This window comes from Uloborus diversus, chromosome 6 (assembly GCF_026930045.1).
Source record: "Uloborus diversus isolate 005 chromosome 6, Udiv.v.3.1, whole genome shotgun sequence".
Classification (NCBI taxonomy): Eukaryota; Metazoa; Arthropoda; class Arachnida; order Araneae; family Uloboridae; genus Uloborus; species Uloborus diversus.
This window is the reverse complement of record NC_072736.1, coordinates 133,369,976-133,393,920: the sequence shown is the minus strand read 5'-3', so window position 1 is coordinate 133,393,920 and position 23,945 is coordinate 133,369,976. Positions and strand designations below refer to the sequence as shown.

General features: G+C 32.8%; 1 protein-coding gene across 1 annotated transcript in view; it reads right to left on the bottom strand.

The window, feature by feature from the left end:
* Window positions 1-23,945, bottom strand: part of LOC129224458 (uncharacterized) — a 100,123-nt gene that overhangs the window by 5,112 nt on the left and 71,066 nt on the right. Inside the window, exons 2-3 of the mRNA XM_054858911.1 lie at window positions 17,056-17,172; window positions 14,704-14,889 (exon numbers count right to left, since the gene is read on the bottom strand). Of these exons, the coding sequence (XP_054714886.1) occupies window positions 14,704-14,889; window positions 17,056-17,172 (303 nt within the window). The remainder of the gene's footprint in view (window positions 1-14,703; window positions 14,890-17,055; window positions 17,173-23,945) is intronic.

Below are 23,945 nucleotides of genomic sequence, written 5' to 3'. Positions count from 1 at the left end.
CGATTTCGTCATATTGCAATGCATTCTGGGAGTTTTCGTTTCAGTCTTGTACTTGCTCGTTAAATTATCCTAAAGGATTCATAAAAAAAGTTAGTATTTATTAAAATTTGTATGTGCAGTGTGCTTTTTCTTTTATTTATTGTTACATTTTTGTTTAGTGTTGTGTTTATAGTTGTGTTTAAAACACATTAAAATTGAAAACGAACCGTTCGATTAGGTTTAGAACTCTGTGTGTTTTTTGAACTAACTTTGAGTCACCTCCACGTTAGGCTTAACTAGCGTTTTTTTTTTTTTTTTTGCAAAAGGAAATGTTGGTTTATTGAAATTAGTTTTCAAAAACGTACTTCCTTTATTTCGTTAAAAAAATGTCAAACATGACCACAGAATTTGTACAAATTTAAACTTCCAAAAAAAAAAAAAAAATTCCACCGTAGCTAAACTAACGCAGATGATAAATATGCAGCGCTTTTATAAAAGGCATAGAACTTGGAAGCTTTTAATTTCAACGTTGAATATATTGCATGGTTATGTGTTTTCATTCTTCTCCATGAATTTTACAAAAATAATTCTGTAAAACAAAGTGTATTTTTTAGTTTAATAGTTCAAATTTTTTTCACTGTGCATTTTTATTTTCTTAAACAAATATGTACCCATCCCCCAATAAGTATTGATATTTTTTCTTCTTCCACTCTACATGTAATGTTTTATTCAATGTTATAATTTATATAGTTGCTCCCAAAAGTGTTCGTACACTTATCATTTTCAATGAAATATTGCTCTACCCATTAGTAAAAATTAATATTTTGGAATGGGTAAACAATATTACAAAACTACATGAAATATTTTAATAGCAAAATAAAATATGATTTTGAAGAAATTAATAATCAAAAAGTATCAAGAACTTTATAACACAAAAGTGTTCGTAGAAAACATTTTAAAATACTAATTGTTTAGCAATCTGAATAAAACCGATGAAACTCGAGGAAAAAAAGCGCTTGATGCAATAAAAAATAAATGCAAATCGCTTATATCAGCTTTTGGATCCGAAATAATACCCTCTTTTTTTATGCTCGTAGACAGGACTTATAAATGCTTACCCCATGTTGTTTATATAATCTCTTTCCCAAAGGCAGATGTTTCTAGCAATAAGTGCTTATGTTCATTATTTGTGGAGCCTTTTTTTTTACTTGCATAAAACATGAAGTAAAGTAAATATCAATTTAATACAAATCATTTTAAGTTAGAGAAGATATTAAATTACCGTAAAGAACTCTATCTTTGTGCTTGATATTTCAGCAGAATATTTTCAATATTTTTTTCAATTTTTCCGCAAATTAAATAAATTAATGAAAATAGAATTTTAATGTTTAACCTCGATTTAAAAATATATATATATATATACAGTGGCTCCCAAAAGTGTTCGTACACCTTGAAATTTTGTAGTAAAACCAAAATAACGTAAAACTGAATTCGAATATGAAGTCCAATTTTTTTTCACACCTTTCTATGCCATTTTGAATAAAACCCAGTAGTTTTTTTCAAAATATTTCCAGATTTTATTTTTTAAATTTGTCAAAAAACGAAGAGACAGAGAAAAAATGCGTCACAAAAGTCATCGTACACTGAAATATTTTCGAATAAATTCACGATTAAAGTTATCATTTGTGGTTTTTTTTATTATTTTTGCATTGTAATGACACTGTAAAGTTATTTGCCTTTAATTTTTTGTTTATTTATTCCCTAATATTCTGCGTATTATTTTTAAATGGCAGGCATGCGTAGAAAACAACAAACACGATTCGAAATTTGTTTTTTTTTCCCTTACAGTATACATGAATTGGTTTAAAATGTCTCTAAATTAGTTAATTTATACCATTCTATAGTGAAGTGCTTGATAAAATGATTTAAAGACAAGAATCGGATCGAAAACAAGGTAAGAAAAGGTCAACTGGCAAAGATAACAAAGCGTGATCGGATGTTTACAGTTAAAAAAATTATGAAAAATACACATTTGAGTGCTGAAAAAATTTCTGCAGAATTGAATGAAACAGTTTATGTTTACTTTTCACCTAAAACTGTTCGCCAAGTTCTCTGATTAGCTGGATTAAAAGGGGCCTCTTCACGCAGAAATTTTCTTGTCCGTACAAAAAACAGTAAACTTACACTTTCCGTCGTAAAATCAATGATAAATAAGCTCAAAACGTTTTGGAACAACGTCTTACTTATAGATAAAAATAAATTCAATATTTTGGGTTAAATTGTTGTATATCTGTCAATAGAAGAAAAAATGAGGAATTTAATCTTAAGAACTTAGTTGGATCAGTTAATCAGGACGGTGAAGGTGTTCTAGTGTAAGGGTGCATTACAGCATCAGGACTTGGAAATTTGGAATTTTTTGATGAAATAATGAATCATTGTTTATTTAAATATTTTAAAAAACAATTTTAAATTACTAGCCCAAAATTTGGTGATCGGAAACAACTTTATTTTTTATCAAAATAACGATAAGAAGTACACGTTTGCGTTTGGTGCCTCAAAAATTGTCCTTAAACTTAGAAATATCTCCTCAATCGCCAGATTTAAACTTAATGGAACATATTTGGAGATATCTGGCGGCTAGATTACGAAAATACACCATTGAAACGAAAAGCGAACTAGAAACAGTAAGACTCGAAGAGCGACTGAACACTTACTCAGAAATTTCATAAAAAACACAAGAAAAAACAATGAAATCTATTTCCAGACGTTTAAAAGCTGTAGTTGATACTGCGTAATACTCTACTAAATAATAATTTTGTAAAAAGTTAGATTATTTACTAATTTTTTGACATTTTTTCAAAGTGTACGAAGACTTTTGTGAGATAAAATTTCCGGCACTTTTTGGTTTTCGATTTTTAAAAAATTAAGTTTTAATGTTTTATTAAAAATTTTCGTGTAGTTTTGTTAAAAATAGATCATAGATCTTATAATAAAATACCTGATCCGAAATATTAATTCTAACCAATGCATGGAGCCTATTTCATTGAAAGTCGTAGGTGTACGAACACTTTTGGGAGCCACTGTATATAGCAGCATGTTTTGAAAATAATAATGATAAGCATTTTTTGTTGTTTATTTCCACACTTAATACACTAAATTTATAAGTTTTTCTATGTCAATTTGTGTTACATGATTTGTGATAATTATGAGTTTTTCTATTATACATAGTTTCTACGGCTAAAATTAATGCAGCATTAATTTTATTGCCATATTTTACGTTTCAAGGTATTGTCATCAAAAAATTAGAAATCCAGGTCTACATGAAACCAGACTAAGAAGTATTTTATAGATGAACTACCAATCAATCTAAATTTAAATTACAGTTGTGATTTTTGCTGGGTGCAAAGTAAAATATCTGAAATTTTAACCGAACAGCTATACTTTATTGAAAAATTGGAAGGATAATAAAAAAAAAGAAAATCCTTCGATATCTGTCAATTAGTTCTCAAGACACAAACAAGGAAAAGCACTATGTTATTGGGTTTCCCCTGTCTTTGGCAACTCTTCCCCTTGGCGTGTTTTTTATTTACTGCGCGAAAATTACATATTTTAGTTATCAAATATGCTTGGGGAAAAGGTAATACTTCCTTGGTAATACTCCCTCCGTCTCAAACTAGTAGAGCGACGTTTGAATATTTTTGTACCAGTAATTAACTCTGACGCTTTTATAATTTTGTTTGAATATTTTTTAAAGATTTCAAGGTACTATACTATCAATTAATCGAGTGTTGGAGCCCTTGGTTTTTGACTCTAATTTGGTAGTGGTTTAAGGAGGTAAGGCTCGGTAAGTAAATGTTACTTATTGATAACATAACACAATAAAATTTCTGAAAAAAGTAAAAATAAACCCTTGGTTTTTGACTCTAATTTGGTAGTGGTTTAAGGAGGTAAGGCTCGGTAAGTAAATGTTACTTATTGATAACATAACACAATAAAATTTCTGAAAAAAGTAAAAATAAATCATAATCATCAGTTTCAGTACTACTTAATTTGTTAGTATCTTAATAGAACTAATTTGTGGTGGAGGGAGTACTTTAGAAAACATTCGTCAAGAAAACTGCAAATCTGAAAACGAAAGTCGGGAGAAAATAGTGTATTTTGGCTGTCGGCTGAAATAAAAAATAAATTTAAAAGAATCACAGATCAACAATTGTCGCACCCTTGATTTTTTTTATAGCTCGAAAAAAAAAAAAAAAAAGAAAATTCACGACTTGATATGCAAAGGAATTAACTAGTTTAATGGCTAAGTAATGCTGATTGTCGATAAATTGAAGAAACTCAAATTCCAGAACGCTGTTCAGAAATTAATTTCAGATACCAACTGAGAGAAATCATTGTCTGTCTGCCTAAATAAAAATTTTGCCCATCCGCTGTAAAAATAACTCACTCTTGCAATCTGCTTGGAAAAATAGCTGTCACCGTCGAAATAATCATATTTTGAAAAACATGAAAATGAAATCAGATGCTCCTTAAAGTCACAAAAGAATCGTAGCTTTTTAACTAAAAGGGAACAATTTTGAAAGAAATTTAGAAAAATGTTTTATTTCAGAAATAAGCTGCTGCATTTAATCGTAAAACTTGCATCGAAATAGAAAAAAGATCAATGTGCATGAGGGCATACACCAATGGACTTACACATTTACTTATTATACATATATTTTCTTTTTAAAACTCTTTTAGGATGGATCCAACATCATGGAGATAATCAGAACCAAGACAGACGAAGATTTTTTCCATAATTATAACAATATTCAGAATGTTCGTATATTATACATTGATTTCATGTTACACATGTTTGAAAATAATAATAAAAACTTAGGGGTAAAAAGCAAAGGTATATTTTATAATTATTTAACAAACATTACACTAAATTAATTTTACCAAAAGAATTATTTCACATCTGAATTTTTTTAAGATTCATATTTTCAAATACCTTTTTTCAATTTTGGCAGAGAATTGTTTTCGAAGTATAAAGTATGAAATGCATGCAATAATAAAGTTCCTGTATTAAACATAAATTTGGCCAAATAAACATTCTACATACAAGCAAAATTAATAAAACAAATAATTGATTGGAAAAAGAAAAAGGAAAGCTTTTTCTTAAGATAATGTAATTTTACTTTCTGTATCTAATTTTAGAACAAAGATATACTAACTTAAAGTTGTCCATTTTATTGTACTTTTTCTTTGAAATTTGTGGTATAAGTTGGATAAAAATCTTTTTTTTTTCCCTGGAATTTTTTCATGCAATGCAATGAAGAAGAAAATCCCCAGCAAATTTCTCCCGAGCATATATCGATGTAACTGTGCATAAAAGTGGCACATGATTTATTTTTCCAGAACCTAATATCTGCTGAGGAAGTAGCACTTTTATATTCCCAGTAGGGCAGGGCGATGTAGGAATTTCTACATCGTGATGCATCGCCATCCTTACATCGCGATGTAGCGATGCATCGCGATGTAGTCCAAACAGTTTGAAATATTCTTCCCGCTTTAGGGGCACCCCCCCCTCCCTCATTAGGGGAGTTTTCCTTACAAAAATCCAGGCTTTTGTCAGATTTTCTAATTTGGCACATAGGTCATTTAATCACATGGGGTAGTACCCCATATGAATACTACCCCATGGGAAACTATCCTATGTGGATTTCCAGCATCAAAGGACATCTGGGCCGAATCTGGAAAAGATTCGACGAAAACTGGATTTTTATAAGGAAAACTCCTGTGGGGTTTGGCACACATAGCGGGACGAAAACTACAATATGGGAATTCCCAAGCATCAAAAGACAAATGTACCAAATTTGGAACAGATCAGACGAAAACTGGGTTCTTATAAGACCCCCCCCCCCCCGACACACACATGGTTTCCCACTCCATAGCGGGACGAAAACGGGAATTCCCGAGCATCAAAGGACATCTGTGACAATTTTGGAAAAGTCCTAATAAAACTGGATTTTTATAAGAAACCCCCCCATTTGGTGGTTGTCTCCCATAGCGGCGCGAAAACTACTTTATGAGAATTCCTGAGCATCAAATGAACGAACCTCTATGCCAAATTTTGGAAAGATCCGACAAAAAATGAATTTTTTTCAAGGAAAACCCCCATCGGGGTTGCCCCCCCCCTCATAGAGTGACGAAAGCTAACCTCCGTGAATTCCTGAGCATTAAAGAACCTCTATGGCAAATTTAGAAAAGATCAGACAAAAACTTTTTTTTATATAAGGAGAATCCCCAATGTGAGTTGCTCCCCCCCCCCATCATGGAGGGTTGAAAACTACCATGTGTGAATTTCCGAGCATCAGAGGACCTCTGTTCCAAATTTGGAAAAGATATGAGAAAATTTTTTTTCATAAGAACCCCCCCCCCCATGGGGGTTGCCCCCATAGTGGAACGAAAACCACCCTATGAGAATTCCTGAGCATCAAATAACGAAACTCTGTGCCAAATTCGGAAAGATCCAACAAAAACTGGATTTTCTTGTAGGAAAACTACCATAGGGGTTGCCCCCCCCCCCCAAAGAGGGACGAAAACTACCCTGCGTGAATCCCCAGGCATCAAAGAACCTCTGTGCCAAATTTTGGAAAAATCCGACAGAAACTAGATTTTTTCAAGGACCCCCCCCCCCCGCTCCCCTCCTTATAAAGTAATGAAAACTACCCTACGTTATTCTTGAGCATCTAAAAATCTCTGTGGCAAATTTAAAAAAGATCGGACAAAAACTTTTTTTTAATACGGAGAACCCTTAATGTGGGATTGTCTGTCTCCCCCCCCCCCCCACACATAGATTGACATAAACGACCTTGCGTGAATTCTCGAGCCTCCAATAACGAACCTCTGTGCCAAATTTGGAAAATATCCGACAAAAATTAGATTTTTTGAAGGAAAACCCCCATTATGGGGGTTTAATTAAATACCATGGGGAGTTTAATCTGCAATGATTTGTTTTACCTTTTTTAAGAAGTTGTTTGTTTGCACTTTTACATAAATAAAAATTTGCTTGACATATTTTATGTGCCTCTTTTTTCAACAATTACTTGTCTATTCTTTGATTTGGAGGGGGGGGGGCTGCAGGCCCGTTATTTCAGTTTTTTCCCAAATATGACAAAGAGTCTGTACTCAATAAAAATTTTACAGAAACCAAGTTAAACGACGGCCAGTCATGTGTAAAAACATGCATGTTCAAAAATCAAGACGGGAGGGGGGGGGGGCGTCAATTGACCCCCTGACCTTATAAATGACGGACCTGTGAAAATGACTATAAGCATTAAAATGGGAAACTACGGTGGTAAGCTTCTGAAGTTAAAATTTGATCACACGCACACGAATCTTATAAAATACAGTCGAACCTCGTTATAACGAACTTAAAGGGACCATTAAAATCGATTAAAAACGTGGTTCGCTTTATCCGAAAAACAATAAACAAAAAGACAAGAATTGCAAAAAAGTTCATTTCAGCAGTTATTTGTTTTAAGCGTGTTCGAATTAACAAGGTTCGACTGTATTCTGAAAAATAAAAAAAACTAATGTGCTCCAAGATAAAAAAAACAAGAAGTTCCGTCTAGAACTAGACGAGCCTACTTTCCCGTATACCCATACTACTTTCTAGTACCTGATCAATATTCTCAAAAATAGCTAAAATCGCAAATTTTTTCAAACATATTTTTTTTAATATTTTAAGCTGATTTCTAGGAATAAAATATTCCTTACTTTTCTTCCAAAAAACGAACAAATAAACTAGCAACACCTTTTAAACAAAGCAGCTAATACACTTCTTTCCATTAAAAAAATTTTTTAACAGCTTTCAAAACGAAAAAATAATAATAATAAGTTCATTAAAATAAATACATCATATTAAAAAAAAATCGTTTCTTTTTCCCCTGTTGCCAAAAATAATTTTTTAAACGAATTAATGCACTTACCAAAATAAAAAAAAACAATAAAATGTCAACTTAAAGAAATAATTTTCATTGTCAAAAAAAAAAAAAAAATCGTCTGCGCATATTTTTCGAGTTTATTAACCGAAAACTAAATACCTAAATTAAAACTTTAGCGTGAAAATAAAAACAAATCATATCAACAATAATTATTTCACAGTTAAAACCACAGCAGCGGAGTCGGAGTCGGAGTCAATCTCATTTTGGGATAAAAGAGTCGGAGTCGAATATCCAAGAATAGGAGTCAGTCATTTGTCCTCCGTGTATAAATGTTTGCCAAAGCTACGAAGTCAGAGTCGAAGTCGGGGAGTCAGAGTCCGATTAATTGTCGGGAACAGGAGTCAGAGTCGGTGTCAGGTGCCCCTAAATTCTCGGAGTCGGAGTCGGGAGTAGGTCGTCAAGAGCTATTTCCAACAAAGTTTGTTTGAAGTAAATCCGCCTTTAAGTTCAGAATCTATATTGACTTTCAGTTTCCCCTTAGGCGCTAATGTTAAGAGATTTGAACTGTTCAAAATTGAACGAAAACTTGTTCAAATCAAAAAGATATTTTCGATACATGTTTTTTATCAAAAGTTTTTCCCTACAAAGTTTGTTTGAAGCCACTTCGCTTCTAAGTTCAAGATTTATTTTTGATTTGAATTTCCGCGTAGGCGCTAATGTTAAGTTTTTTTGAACTGTTCAAAATTGAACGAAAAATTGTTCAAATCAAAAAATGAATTATGGGAATGAGATGTCCTCGCCGAGATCTTTCTAACAAAAAAAAATTGTTCGAATCGGACTATTCATTCAAAAGTTATTAGGGGGGGACAGACAGACAGACCGACAGACAGACAGACAGACAGACCGACAGACATTTTTCCCCATCTCAATACCCTATTTCCAATTTTTAATTTTTCAATATTTATCTAACTATTTCATTTATTTTTGACTTTTTTTTTTGTTTTTCGGGATATTTTTAAGATGTATAAGGCTTCTTTCATGCTTTTTTCTTCTTTCTCTGATTTTTACAGGGAAAGTAGGCTAAAAAGGAAATAAATTTCTTACAAATTTACGAAATTAACGTCCTCATATATGACGAAATTAATTTGACGAAACTAATGCTCTCAAAACTACGAAAATGATTGTTAATTTGACGAAACTAGAATGAAGAAATATTTTGTTACATTTGACGAAATTCGCATCCTCAAACCACTAACAAAAGCAGTTTCTTCAATTTGACGAAATGTTCGCTCGGAGCATATCCCTGGAAGTGGTTTCGTCAAAAACGAAGAAAATTTCTTCAAATTTGAAAGTCCATTTTTGAGAGTGTACGGGTAACTTCATTAGCGAGTGCCACTTCAGGGACGCTGTGGCGCCGGAGATACTACCCTTTCTTCAGAGCATTCCTGGAGCAGTGTTTTAGCAGGACAATGCACGTCCACATGTCACGCGTAACGTGCAAGTGTTCTTCGGTGCACGACAGGTTACGCTACTTCTTTGCCCTGCTCGTTCTCCGGATATGACGCCAATCGGGAAAGTCTTGGATAACGTTGGTCTAAGACTCGCCCATGTGTCTCGTCCGGCAGTTTGTACAAATGAACTTTGGCTTCAGATTGAAGCCATCCCATAAGGGATGTTATTCTCAATCGTGACATTCAGCACCTCTATGATTCGATGCCAAAACTTGTACAGGCTCGCTTAGTTGCGTGGGGTAGCTACATTCGATATTAATTTACGCCTGTTATTTTATTTCATTGATCTGTAATTTTGATCGTCTATTTGTAGCACTATGAGTAATATACGCAACAAATTTTATTCCTTTCCAATGAGTCATTCATGTTGTTGCAATTTTCACAAACATAGTGTATTTATATTTTTTGCCTACAAATTTCCTGATTTAAAATTTAGAACTTTTAGTTGATTGTATTTTCTACCTCGTTAGATTATATAACGATACTTAAAAAAACTATTACCTACCCAGTGGTCGGAAGTAGTGACGCTACTGTAGTAGCTATATTTTTTAGTAGTTTGTAGTGTAGCGCACTACTTTTTAAAAGCAGTAGAGTTGCGAGTAGTTCGATACAAAAAAAAAAAAAAAATAGTAGTTTGAAGCAATTTCTGAGAATACTTTTGAATTGAGTTAAAAAAAAAAAAAAAAAAAAAAAAAAACATTTTATCAGTAACCTAAGAAAGGGGACGGTGGTGTCTAGATCCAGACCCCTAGCTTAAAGTTCAAAATTAATCAATTAGAAGTTACACAATATAAGTTCCTATAAAATTAATTCCAATTTAGAAAAATAAAGTTTTTCTCTTTGATTTAAAAGATGTTTTTCTCATCTAATCAATTTTATGTATATGTCTGCCGATGTAAAATTTAAATCAAATTTTGACTGCTTCTTACATTTTTCAAAAAGCCGAATCGCAAAAATGGGAATCTCAAATTTTAATCCTTTCTTGCAGCGAATATTCGTAAAAATGGTTTAACAAAGAAAAGAAAACAAAATGGTTATTCTAAGTAATGTTCCATGTTCAAATGACATTAATCTGAATTAGTTAAATTATTGATCTGAGCAACTTTTCGAATTTTTTCGTTCAATCAACGGTGCGTGTGTATGCTTTTTATCTTTTTTTTTTAATAGTGAAATAGCGACTACATTTCAAAAGTAGTCTGTAGTCGCTACATTAAAAAAAAGTAGTTGCAGTTGTAGTTAACTACATTTGTAATAAAGTAGTTATAATTCGCTACAAAAAAAAAGTAGTTTTTCCAACTACTGTTCCTACCTATTGCAACTTTATCAGTAAGATTTGAGAAAATAGGTGCATGTTTTGTAGAAAACACATGTATAGATACACTTTGTAGTATATTTAATCAGAGTAATTTTTATACTAGGCATGTACACCGTACATACAGCCAAAAGGTACCGGGCATTTTCAATGATAGACATGTTTTTCGAATTTCTTGAGAAATGCATGATCAACTAGGACTCGACCGATGCATCGGCCTGGCTGATGCATCGGCGCCGATGGTTCAACAATTTAGCCATCGGCATCGGCATCGACTGCCGATGCTAACTTGCAGGAAACATCGGCCCATCGGCCTTAAAAACATCAAAAAGTCGATGGAATTGGCCGATGTTTTTGAAAAAAAAAACGGACTTTTGTTGTTTTACTTTTTAATACGAAGTAAAGGGAGTTATTGTTTTCATATAAAATTGTTTATTTAAATTTCAGTATGAATTTCTATTTTAGTCACCCCTGGAAGAGTTTTTAATACTGCATTCAGGTACCAAACAAGTTAATTATTGCGTTGTTTCTTGCGGCTGGATGTACGTATATATCTCTTATAAGTCATAACTCAAAAATGGTAAGTTGTAGAAGGTTAAATTTTCGCATGTGGGATATGCGCACGTTACAGTTGTGCACTTCCCTTTTTGTTTTCGATTTGGTGTTCTAAAAAGCCTATTAACTGATTTTTTGTGGCTATTAATTACTTATTTCAATGCAAAACTAATATAGCGTCTCAGACTGACGATCATTTGGTGATATATTGCAGAATTGGAGACTATGGAAACAAATATGAGATGGCAAAACCGTTTTTGTTTCCTTTTGTTAGATTCCCGTTGAACCGACGGTAATTTTTTATTTCTCGATGTTTGTAATATGAACCACAGTAATGCAGTATTTTCTGCATCGCTTCGGCGGAGCTATAAGTTTTGGGCCCGTCGAAATACATTTTGTGGCCCTATTTCTCTATCACAGAAGTTGTAAAACATTTATCATAAGCATTTTTGTAACTCCTACGGTGCCCCTATGGTTATGGGGCCTCTCGCGCAATTGCAACATTTGCTATATTTTAAATCTGACACTGCACGTCAAAACAAACTCGGGTGCAAGTTTTCAAAGGTTTTTTTTGCTCAATGTTTATGATTATTTTGAACTCTATTTTTTACGACTATTTTTTGTATTTCCGAAAACACTTGCGTGCTCCTCCTCACACTCCCTTAATTTCTGAAATTAAACTCTAGTTGTAGTTCTGAGTTGTTTAAAACTAACACCATTCATAAAATTAGAGATTTTTTTTCAAGCTTTATCTATTGTTTAGGAAGAATTTAGAGCATTAATGAAAGAAATTGATTAAAGACGTTTTGAATGGTGACATAATTCGGAAAACAAAGGGACTTATGAATTTTTTCTTCGAAAATGCTGAAGTAGATTCAGAAACTCTTCCGAGGCGTTGGTGGTAGCGGTTCTGTACTAAAAAAAAATTAAGCCGAAGTTGGGGCCGAAGTTTAACGTTGTGAGTTACTCCAAAATCAGAGGGTGACCCCTCTAACCCACCCTCGTCGTTTCAAGCATTTCTTAAATATTTAGCGATTATTTGTTTTGGTCAAAAAATGTCATTTTGTGTATTTCTTATACTTGTTTCACCTATATTTTGTAATGCGCCATCTTTTTTGCAGCGATCGATTTTTTTTTCTGTTGTAAGTAACTATTTTTATGTATTTATATAAAATCAATGAATAAGTTATTTTCGTTTTCATCATATGTTTAATAATATGTTATAGAAAAGTTTCAAGGCTTTTCTATTATGCAATTTTTTAAATTTCAGAAAATTAGTGTTAAATTGAAGACTTTAATTTGAACTTGTTTGTAGTGCTTCATAAAAGATTAAACAATCAAATTGTTCAATATTACGTGTACAAACATCAGATCAAGTAGTATATGTATTCAGTTATTAACTTGGTGTAAATATTGAGTTTGTTTATTGTAGCTACGTTTTAAGAACCTCGCTCTTTTCATGGCTATTTCTTTTTTCCGCAAAATTTATGTCAGTTATACATTTTATGAAAAATGCAAACTTTTCTATTCATAAGTATAAAAATATTCCTATTATGATTTAATACTGCAATTTATCTGTTACCTTTTTTGTTTAATTTGATGACTAAAAAATGTCTACGTGCAATCTTTCCACTTTAATTGCGTAATTTCTTAACGGTTTCATAGTATTAGTCTTAATTTTTTTGAATGATTAAACAACATAATTTAATGTTTTTTTAACTATGTTTAGTTTACCTAAATCCATACATTATTACTATGTTACTGAAATCTTAGTTATTTGTTCAATTAAAAAAAATCAATTGGTTATTAAACAGTCTCTTTGTTTTTCTTACTTTTTTTTGGCTGTTGTTCTTTGTCTTCCATCATACAGCAGCCAAAAAAGGAGAAGCATAACTACACCCTATACAGATTGTACGTAGTACGATCCAAAAGTTCGGGGAACCAGCTGTATAAAACCTTACCCTGAATAGTTCACATCACCGAAGCACACCCACCTTCAAAAGGTCATCTTGAGGGACTATGTACTTCTGCCAGTGTTCATATAACTTTTGGAAACACTCCTGGAAGCCATTTTTCGCTACCTTCTGTGATGCAGCTTTATCTTCTCCTGACGAAAGAAAGCAGCGTCCATGCAAATGCTTTTTTGCTGGGAACAGGTAAAAGTCACACGGAGCTAAGTCCGACGAAACGTTATGTTATTTGTTTGTCATATCAGAGTATTGACCAATCGAACCGTGCATCCTCAACATGAAAGTCGCCTTCTTCTCCACGATAAAGTTAAAGCAGCAGCGCAAGAGGTTGCGATAAATGTCTTGCAGGAGTCCTTCTAAAAGCTATACGAACGTTGGCAGAAGTGCATATTCGTTCAAGGTGACTATTTTGTAGATAGATGTACTTCGGTAATGTGAACTATTCACGGTAGATTTTTATACAACTTGTCCTCGAACTTTTAGATCATACTACGTACGTATGAGTTTTCAACTTACTATTTCATAACTTTTTGAGTGACGTAAGTTTACGCGCATGAAGACATTACAAGAGAATTTGAGATAATTAAGGAGGCGTTCAAAACGGATATTTCGGTCATCTATATGTTCTTAGGTACATATGCATGTACATATGCGCTGAAAAAACTTGTGAAGTTTAAATTGGATGATCGTAAAATAAAAATTTAGATCGAAATCTGATTTTTTTTCTGGGGGGGGGGGGATTTTAATTCCTTATTCGTAGAAAGGAAGTAAAGTGAAATGAATCAATGATCCTTTAAATCCCTGACAATCTTATCAATTTATTTCTGTTAGATTCTTTTTTTTTTTTTTTTTTTGCCATCGGCCAACAGCATCGGCCATCGGCAATCGGCCATTTGGAGGAAAACAATCGGCAATCGGCCATCGGCCGTCTTTGAACAATCGGCATCGGCCCATCGGCCAAAAAATGCCATCGGTCGAGCCCTATGATCAACTTCGATTTTCTTATTTCCAACAAGCATTCGATTATTGAAATGCAACTGACGTACAACAACTCATATAAATGTTCTTGATATTTAATTGCAATTTTTTTATGTTGGCACGTATACTTGGCTCTTGGCCAAGATATTATTGAAAGCTATTGCATTTTTTCTCGCATGGCGTAGTAAAAAAATAGTTAAATGCTCGTTTCTAATCATTCTTTTTTTTTTTTTTTAATTACAGTATGGTGTTTCTCTTGCATGCTGTTTAAAACTTTTAGCAGATTTGGTGAAATCTGGTGCAAAACTTAGCATGTTAAGCCAAGAACATACGAAACAAACGAATGGATATAAAAATTCATTCAGTTACATTGATAGAAACTTAAACCAGATGTGATCACTGGAGACATCCTGATGCTGCATTAACGAGATCTGACTAATTTATTTATCACCAAATCATGCAGTTACCTCCAAGTCCGTTCCAAATCAGAATTCCGACGAATCCAAATACCAGTTCCGTGGAATTTCGAATGGCATTGATGACTGAGAAGGCACCCCCAGTAATAGCGAACATAGCAGCCAGGGATAAACTGGATACCGTTAGAATCCAGACGCTGAAGCTGGGTAAACTGTAATTGAAGCTATCCAGTTCATCTGAAAAGAAAATATATGCATTAGTTAGTTTTCAAATGAATTCAATAGATAGTCAAGGGTAAACCAAGAATGACATGACATATTGCTTCAACAGAAAGTAAAATCGACCTTTTTTTGATGCGACTGCCAAAGATCTTAATGAAAAAGCTAGAACAATTAATTACTCTTCTTTTCTTTTGTAAAAATCCTAGTTAAACCTCCAGTTTTTTAGTTATTCGTTGGCACTAATACTAGGCTATGACGAGATTAATGGCTAACTCAGGGGCGGATAAAGACTAACATGTTTGGAGGGATCATGCTCAAGAGTATGGTTTTAGGTGCGATTTTTTTTTCTTACAGTGGTTTGGGTTTTAACAAAAGGCAAGCCGTGGTGGCCTGATGGGTAAGGCGTTGAACTCGTAACCGAAGGAATCCGGGGTCGATGCCAGCCGGTAGAAAGTCCTCCGTGTTAGTTAATGGTCGCTGGGGCTCGTTAAATATGTAGTGGTCATGAAGTCCTCCAGTGTATTAATACCTCTGGAAAGTGCCGGACCAGAGATTGCTCGGCTTCTTGTTTGCAAAAAAACAGAGCTGTCTTCAAGGCCCCATATTCAACCGGTAAAACCACAAATAGTGTAGGTACGGGGAGACTCTGGAGTGTGATGTCAATAAAAGGCAAGATATCTGGCGGGAGCAAGGCGCCAAGAAGGGAAAAAATTGTACTGATTTCTTTCATTGAACGAAATGAAGAATAATATCAAACAGTTACTTAAAAAAATAATTAAAAAAAAATACTACAGTTCCAATCTAGGGCACACCTTCGTAGGGTGACATATATTCATTGTAAAGGGGCACGCAGCTATTACCAACCTACCATTCTTAATACACACATATGCACAAATAAATCAAATACGTGTCGAAAATAAAAATCAGCATTTCGTCATCGTTATGGTCAGGTCTTGATTAACCTCTGAAGTTAAGTGAAACTTAGTCTCATTTCGGGAGGGATTTTTTTCTAAAACTTCTATGCATATTGAAACAAAACTCACCAATGCTACAAGTATTATGTTTCCAAAGGTGGCCCGGAAGGATTAGGATAAAAGTTTATGCCTCATCACCTGACATATAGAAATTTTGACCGCCTAAGAACAAAGTGCTGTTGTCGTTATATTTGAAGCAAAACAAAAATTAAAAATAGATGACCAAAAAGCCAAATTTTATGAAGCGTCAATTTATGTAAACACATTTGCTCTAACTATGAAAATAATTTTATAATAAAGCATTTTTAACAAAGATGCAAAAGTCCAAATTTGGAATATATGTCTCTAAAAAAGGAACCATGCGATTCTGAAATTGAACCAACACAGGAAATGCCAAATAGCAGGAATAATAATAATATTACTAAACTGTACAATTATTTTAAAGCATTCACAAGTGATCTTTTTCTCCTTTGGACCCTTTGGCATTTTATTAATTTGATCACTAGAAAAATTTCATGCACTCAATAATGTCTTTAACTTCATCTACGTGACAAAGACTTCAATGTCAGGCATTTTATGACGTTTTCGGCTCCTTTTTGAGCGACTTTTTATGTAATGTTCCTCAACTTGCAGAAAAGGTTACTTGAATTTGTACGACTCCTTATTCATACTTATCACGAAAGATATCATAAATCTATAAGAAAAAAGTTTGGTGAGTGAAAGTTGCCCAGATAGGTTTTCCTTGTAATGCTACTCGCATTTACTAAAACGGAAGAAATTACCAAAAGATGGGCGCCTGAAACTTCGAAATAAGCGGAGTGAGAAAGTTGTGGCAATTCGAAGTGAGAAAGTTGTGGCAATTCGAAGTGAAAACGTTGTGGCAATTCGAAGTGAAAACGTTGTGGCATTCCACAGTATGTTGTAGAAGATTTTAGAAAAGAAGAAAACCTTTTCAAAACTTTTAACTTATCTCTCTTTTAGAAAACCTCACATTGACATTCATCTTATGACCTCACACTGACATTCATAAAAATCAGATTTAAGAGTAGACATTTAAGGGATTTTAGAAGTGGAATTATGTAAAAGTATCCTGTTATGCTTTGCTGAAAGGGTTAGCAGCAATTTGCCACTTCCTCAGCTCTGTGTAAAATATGTTCTTAATAGCTTTGTAATATAGCTGTGTATAGCTGTGTTTTTGTGTACCTACCTGTTGAATTTACGCTGGAGGACTTGAGGAAAAAGTTTTCATGGAGATCTCGGACTCTCTCGGTGGAATTATCTTTTGTGCTGTACATGCAACTCTTCAACTTCGAAACACAAACAACTGAAAAAATAAAATAAATTATATAAATAAATACATTTAAATGTACAATTTATTAAATGGCAAAACAGCAATGGCAAACTTTAGGGAAGTTTGGATTTCATAAAGCGTAGTCAAATCCATCAAACCTCAGAAGCTTATATGAGAAAATGGAAGAATTAAAAATTTGATTTTCAGCGGTTCCAGGTTTACAAATCAGAAATCATGGTTTGTAAACTGTTACGTTCCTTGTTTAACGTTCCAGACCTCGAAAGAAGACGTATAGGTAAAACAGGACTCGTTGGAGAAAAAAAAAAAGTGCAAAGCAAATGCAAGTAGAGCCCGACTTAGAAATTTTGGGAGAGTTCAGCACATGTGTATTTTTTGAGCACCTTTAGAATTTTTCAATCGAATTAAATGCTACAAGAGGCTCAAAGGCAACATCGTTTTGGCACTGCATGGGTGCCTACCCCTCCCCCCAAAAGTAATGGTGTTACCCCCCCCCCAAAAAAAAGCAAAAAAAAAAAAAATCAAAAAATAAAATAGAAATTTTAATGACACAGTTGCACAGTATGCACCATGATCTCCCCCCCCCCCTTTTATATGTCGCGATTTAAAATTTAAAGAAATAAAAAATAACAAAATATTCCACTATTTTCAAATATTGTTAATCAAAAGAAACAAAATAATTGCCATAAGCAATGATAGTGAGATCCATGATGTGAATTAAATTAAATACTAAATAGAGTGACATGTGAGACAGTTTTCCTCTTTGTTAAATTTCCCTCCTGATTATTGTCTAACTCTAAGCAGAAGAGTTAGTTTTCCACTGTCAGATATTTTCAATTTCTAACCCAAATTACTCATAAACATTGTCAAGAAAGAAGACAGATTATCAATAACAATTGATTTATTAAACTTTGATTTGATAAAAATATTTGAAAAAAATTTGTATTACAAAAATGATAAACAAATGAAAACATTTAAGCAGTAAATAATCGCTCTTGAGTCAGGGCTGAAGCAGAACTACATTATGTAGTTCTGCCTTAGCCCTGGCTTGAGGGCGGTAACTTGATACGTAAATACCCAAGCTTTGACTTCAATTGACGAATTGAAGTGAATATTGCACTACGAATCAGCAGCAATGGTGCAACTTTATTTTATCTACCAGTTTGTTGGCACTCTCAGCTTGAATGAGAGGACATCTGCCTCCAGCATCGTTATTCACTACTCCAGACTGATGAGTGCATAACAAGAACGAAATTGCAGTTTCTGGATGTGATACCTAGGCTTTTGGTATATTGCATGTAGTTGAAAATATATCTTCAAAATAATAGTATTGGTTTTTATTTTTGGGGTCCTCAAAACTACAGGACCTCTAAGGCAGGCTGCACTGGCCTAATGGTAAATTAGGACTTGACTAAGTATTTTACCATCATTTAAAAATTAATCATAAATTGAGGGATTTGACTTACATTAAACGGAACGAATGTGTTAAAAAATTTCAACGAGCAAAATAACTTTCCAACAAAATAGGAAATTTTTCAAAAGCAATTCAAGAATTCCTTCTTCAAAAGAATCATTGCAAAAATGAAATCGTTTCACACATTTAATTGACAACCCGAAAAAAACCACTTCACAAACTTCCATTACGAAATTTCGGAGAAGAAAAAGTTATTTAGGACTTCCATTACTTAGCAAGTAATAGAAAGCTGGTTTTTAAGACTTCCGTATAGCATTATTTCAGTACAACTTCATTTGGCGTCGAGGAAACGCAGTTAAATGAAGAAAAAGTTTCTCCCAAGTGAACCGCCAGCTTTCGATGTGGTTCAGTGAATACGACAGACGATGTAGCTTTGTTGTTAATTCGAGAAAAAGTGTGAGAATATGACCTACAGAAAGATTTCTTCTTCTTATATAGAGCATTTTTATTAACAATTAATTTTATATGTATTTATAATGATGACCTTATCACAGGGTTTCCTCTCTGCCCTGCCAAAAAATTATAAGTTTTTTTTATTTATAATTAAAAGGAATATTTTTCCATCACGTATTAAAATTATTTTCTCCATCTAGGATTGATTCTTCAATGGGGTCGTTTCCAAAATTTTAAGAGTATACTTTTTTCTGAAAGAGCATGCTTAAAAGCATAAGATCTAACTATTTTTTAAATAATTTGTTTAAGTTTAATATTTTTAAAAAAATACTTAAATCGGTGCGCTTTCATTGTTTGTATTTCTTGCCGATGACATCACAAATGATGAAATACCATTTTCACAGTGCAAAATATTTGATTCGCATCTTTACTCACGTGTATTGACAACGATATGGTTGATAGCAAACGAGAGCGCAGTCTTTAATTCGCTTCTTGATTATCATAACGTGGAAACGCGATAAACAGATGCGCCATAGTGCATCATTTATGACGTCATAAAGACCACGTTTTGTTTGAAGAATCGGACATTTTGAAAAATTAATTAAAAAAAAAAAAAAAACTGTTGGGAAAATGAAAGTATTTTCTGGGTCCATGTTATTATTATTTTTTTGCTCATTCTATCCATTTCAATGACTAAAAGTAGTAATTTGACTGAAGGAAACCACCCCATTATTTGGGTTTTTAAATAATTTTTATCATTTTTTTAAAAATCGTATTTATTATCTCTTTTTTTTTCACTGCTCTCAATATTCATGTTCTATTTATTATAATGCTTTACTTAATCATATCATAGTTCTTTCGGTGGTTATCAATTTTTCACAGTTCATGGTGTTCATTTCTCAGAAATTATAATTTTTTATTTAATTCTTGGATTGTCGTTTTAGTTGTTATGCATTTTTTTTTTTTTTTTTTGCAGTTCTTAGTAATCATTTCTTAGTTTTTGTAATTTATTACAAAATTCTAAGATTGACCTTTCAATTAGAAAGTTTTCCAAAGTTCTTAACATTTATTTATTACTTGTTATAATTTTCCACTTAATTTCAGGATTGATCTTTCAGTTATTATCAATTCCCATAGTTCTTGGTATTAATTTCTTAGTTATAATTTTCTATTTGATTTTAAGAATGTTCTTTAGGTTTTTCCCTTCTTTTTTTTCCTTCATTTCATAGTATTAATTTCTCAGCCTTCAGCCATTATAGCTTCTACTTTATTCTAGGATACTTAATATATTTTTAACAAGTAGTGTTTAAAAAATTTCTGCTAGAATTTCCTTTTTTTCTTTTTTACTTGAAACGTACAATATATTCTTTAGTAAAATGATGAAGCCCTCAATGCCCCCTCCTCCCTCTCAAGAGCAATGGCGCGCCTCCCCTCCAAATACTACAAAGACTCCCAGGATCGACAGCCACTTTCTCCCGAAATAAATACCCATAAAAACACCCCTCTTGTTGGGCACTTCTGGATGAAGAAATGTAACTGCGCAAATTAGTAAACGTTTAGGAAATTTTGGTAGCATTATTGTACTAAAACACTGAAAAAGTCAGGAAGATGAATAACTTTAAGAATTAAATGTTTTCTCACCAGAAGTTACAATTATATTATTTGTGTTTTATTGATAGAAAGAATGGAAAAATTTAAAATACTGTAGGGAAGACTGGGGATACTTGATCCCCGGGGATACATGATCCCACAGTCAAAAATGTACCAAAATCAATTAGTGGAGATTTGAAACCTGACAATTATGTTAAAGTTATATTTGTACACAAAAATTGGCAACACGTAGTCTTTTTCAGCCATTTTGTTTGATCTCAAGAAATGATTGTCTGAACGTGTCAAGGGAAACTTTTTTCAGGAAAGCATTCTGAAGTTTACATTATCCGTTATATACAACTTAAAAAAATATCGAAGTGTAACTGTGTGTTAAAGTATAGACAGTCTTCAATAATTAAGACATATTTTTAGTAAATTGACTCTGATTGTTAATAATAGAGCAAGTATGTTTGTAAAAATCGCATATTAGGGATACTTGATCCCTTCGTTTAGAGGGATACGTTTTTCTTTCCTCTTTTTTAAAATTAATTCAATTGATAAAACTCTTAATTTTATTATTGCAAGACAAGAAGCAAATAAATTGATTTTTGTGCTTGTCATCCTTTTTTTTATTTGTGGTAATTTTAGCTTCATTACGCTACTTTTTTAAAAAAATGTTACTTTTATTTATAACCTTTTTTTTTCAAAACTGTATTGGAGAATAAGTAACTGATCAAAAGCATCATAAGATGTGTACATTTTTTTACAAATGTCCTAGCGGGATTTAAAACAATGTAATTCTGTGTTCACATTATTATCTTTATCTTTACTAATAATAAAGCTGAAAGTCTCTCTGCATGTCAGGATCTCTCTTTCTCCGGATCTCTGTCTATCTGTCAGGATCTATGTGACGCGCATAGCGCCTAGACCGTTCCGCCTATTTTCATAAAATTTGGCACAGAATTAGTTTGTAGCATGGGGGTGTGAACCTCGAAGCGATTTTTCGAAAATTCGATTTGGTTCTTTTTCTATTCCAATTTTAAGAACAAAAATATCATAAGATGGATGAGTAAATTACAAAATTATCATAACGTGGAACCGTAACATGGGCACAAGCCAATTGGCGAGAAAATTCACCATACATTATTTGTAAATATACAGGCGAACCCAAAGACTTAAATTTTTCTATTACGGGCAAAGCCGTGCGGTTACCACTAGTAATCTAATAAAGAAAACTAAAAATAGTGTTATTTTTTAGAAACATTATATAGGAAATTAAGAGCTATAAGTAAACTGCTGATCTAATGAAAAGTCTATGTATTTTCTAAATGGGATCAAGTATCCCCCATGAAGGGATCATGTATCCTTTGATGTGGGGATCCCTTTATAATATTATTGAAAAATTTTTTTTCACCAGTACTATCTATTTAATTTTAACTAAAATACTGCCAAATAGAGGAAAAAATTACGTTTGTTCATGTACTTAAAAAACTGATAATTTGCAGCAGAGAAAAAAAATTGAAAACTAAAGTGGGGATCAAGAATCCCCAGTCTCCCTTAGTATTTTAAAATCGTTGTTAAAGTTGTACGTCATCAACTTGCCGGTTATCTAATAAGTTAGATGTTCTTTCCCAGGTAACTACAGTTTGAAATACGGCTCATTGGAATAGAGTTAAAGTTTGCTGCACGAAGAAAATTTTTTGTTACATAAATTGGTTTCCTTCAGTCAAAAGTACTACTTTTAATCATTGAAATGGATAGAATGAGCAAAAAAAAATTACATGGACCCAGAAAATACTTTCATTTTTCCAACAGTTTTTTAAAATTAATTTTTAAAAATGTCCGATTTTGAAAACAAGGCATGGTCTTTATGACGTCACAAATGATGCAGTTTGGCCCATCTTTCTACTACGTTTCCACGTTATAATATTTAAGCAGCGAATTAAAATTGCGCTCTACGCTTGCTATCAACCATATCGTTGCCAATACCCGTGAGTAAAGATGCGAATTAAATATTTTGTTCTGTGAATGGCAACATTGAATATCATTTCATCATTTGTGATATCACACGACAGAAGTGTAAACAATGTAAGCGCAACGATTTAAGTATTTTTTTAAAAATATTTAACTTAAATAAATTATTTAAAAAATGGTCAGATCCTATGTTTTTAAGCATGCGCTTTCAGAAAAAAAAACTTTCAAAATTTTGAAAACGACCCCATTGCTATCGGTTCCTTGGAAGAGTCATTTCGATCGCCAAACCGTGAGAAATAGACTAAATGCATTATTGGACAAAAGTATCGCAAGTTTGAAAAATACAAGTTTTTCAAGAATAAGACAAAGAAAAAAGTAATAATAGTATTTTTTCAACTGAATCAATGTTATTAAATGTTAAAACAAGACAGGATTAAGTTAAAATGTCAGTAATCCAACGTTATTAAGCACAAAACTTGCAAATGATTGCAGACACGTGTTTCGGTGTTACAAGGAACACCTTTTTCAATGCAAAGAAGTGTGAGCTTTTGGATGAAAAGTCATCCGAGAAAAGCAACACGGTGGAACAGGAGGTAGTATAAATATCAAAAAATAGAAATTAAACAAAACAAAAAAGATAAAATGACACATGGAGACAAAATTTATTATATAATTCCATCAGGAAAAAACCGTTAAGTAATAAATTTTAAAAGAAAACCCATAAACAATGCAAAAAGTCCAAAAATGAAACCACTCTGAATAAATTAGCAATAAATTTACCAGCGGGAAAAACTATGTATGGAAGCAATGTATCAAATGGAGAAATGCAGAAAAAACAGAGTGAAGGATAAACATATTGGAATTAGTTAATCACAAAACGAAATAAGAAAGCAAAAAATGAAAAAATAAAAGTAAGAAATGTACGACGTTTACATAAAAATAATAGAAAATCTAAACCAATTTTAACAAAGGAGTCCACACAGAGGAAAAATAGGGAATTGCAGTAAGATCGTTAACTAAATTAGAACGGTTCCTCAGGATGTGAAAAGATTCCCAAAAATCAAGATCCAACGAATTGGGGCATTTTTGGATAATTTGATAAGAGTTAAAATCAAAAGAGTGATTCGATTCCCAACAGTGTTGAGCAATACTGGATTTATTCAGCTGTTGTTTTCTCACATAGCTTTGATGTTCTTTTAACCGAAATTTCAAAGAACGGCGGGTCTGTCCGATGTATCCGAATCCGCAATTGCAAACAATTTTATAGATCCCACAGCAATTAAGAGGGTGAATAGAATCTTTAAGAGAAGAGAAAGAAAGTTTATTAATAGGAGAAAATACCACTTGGAATTGGAAT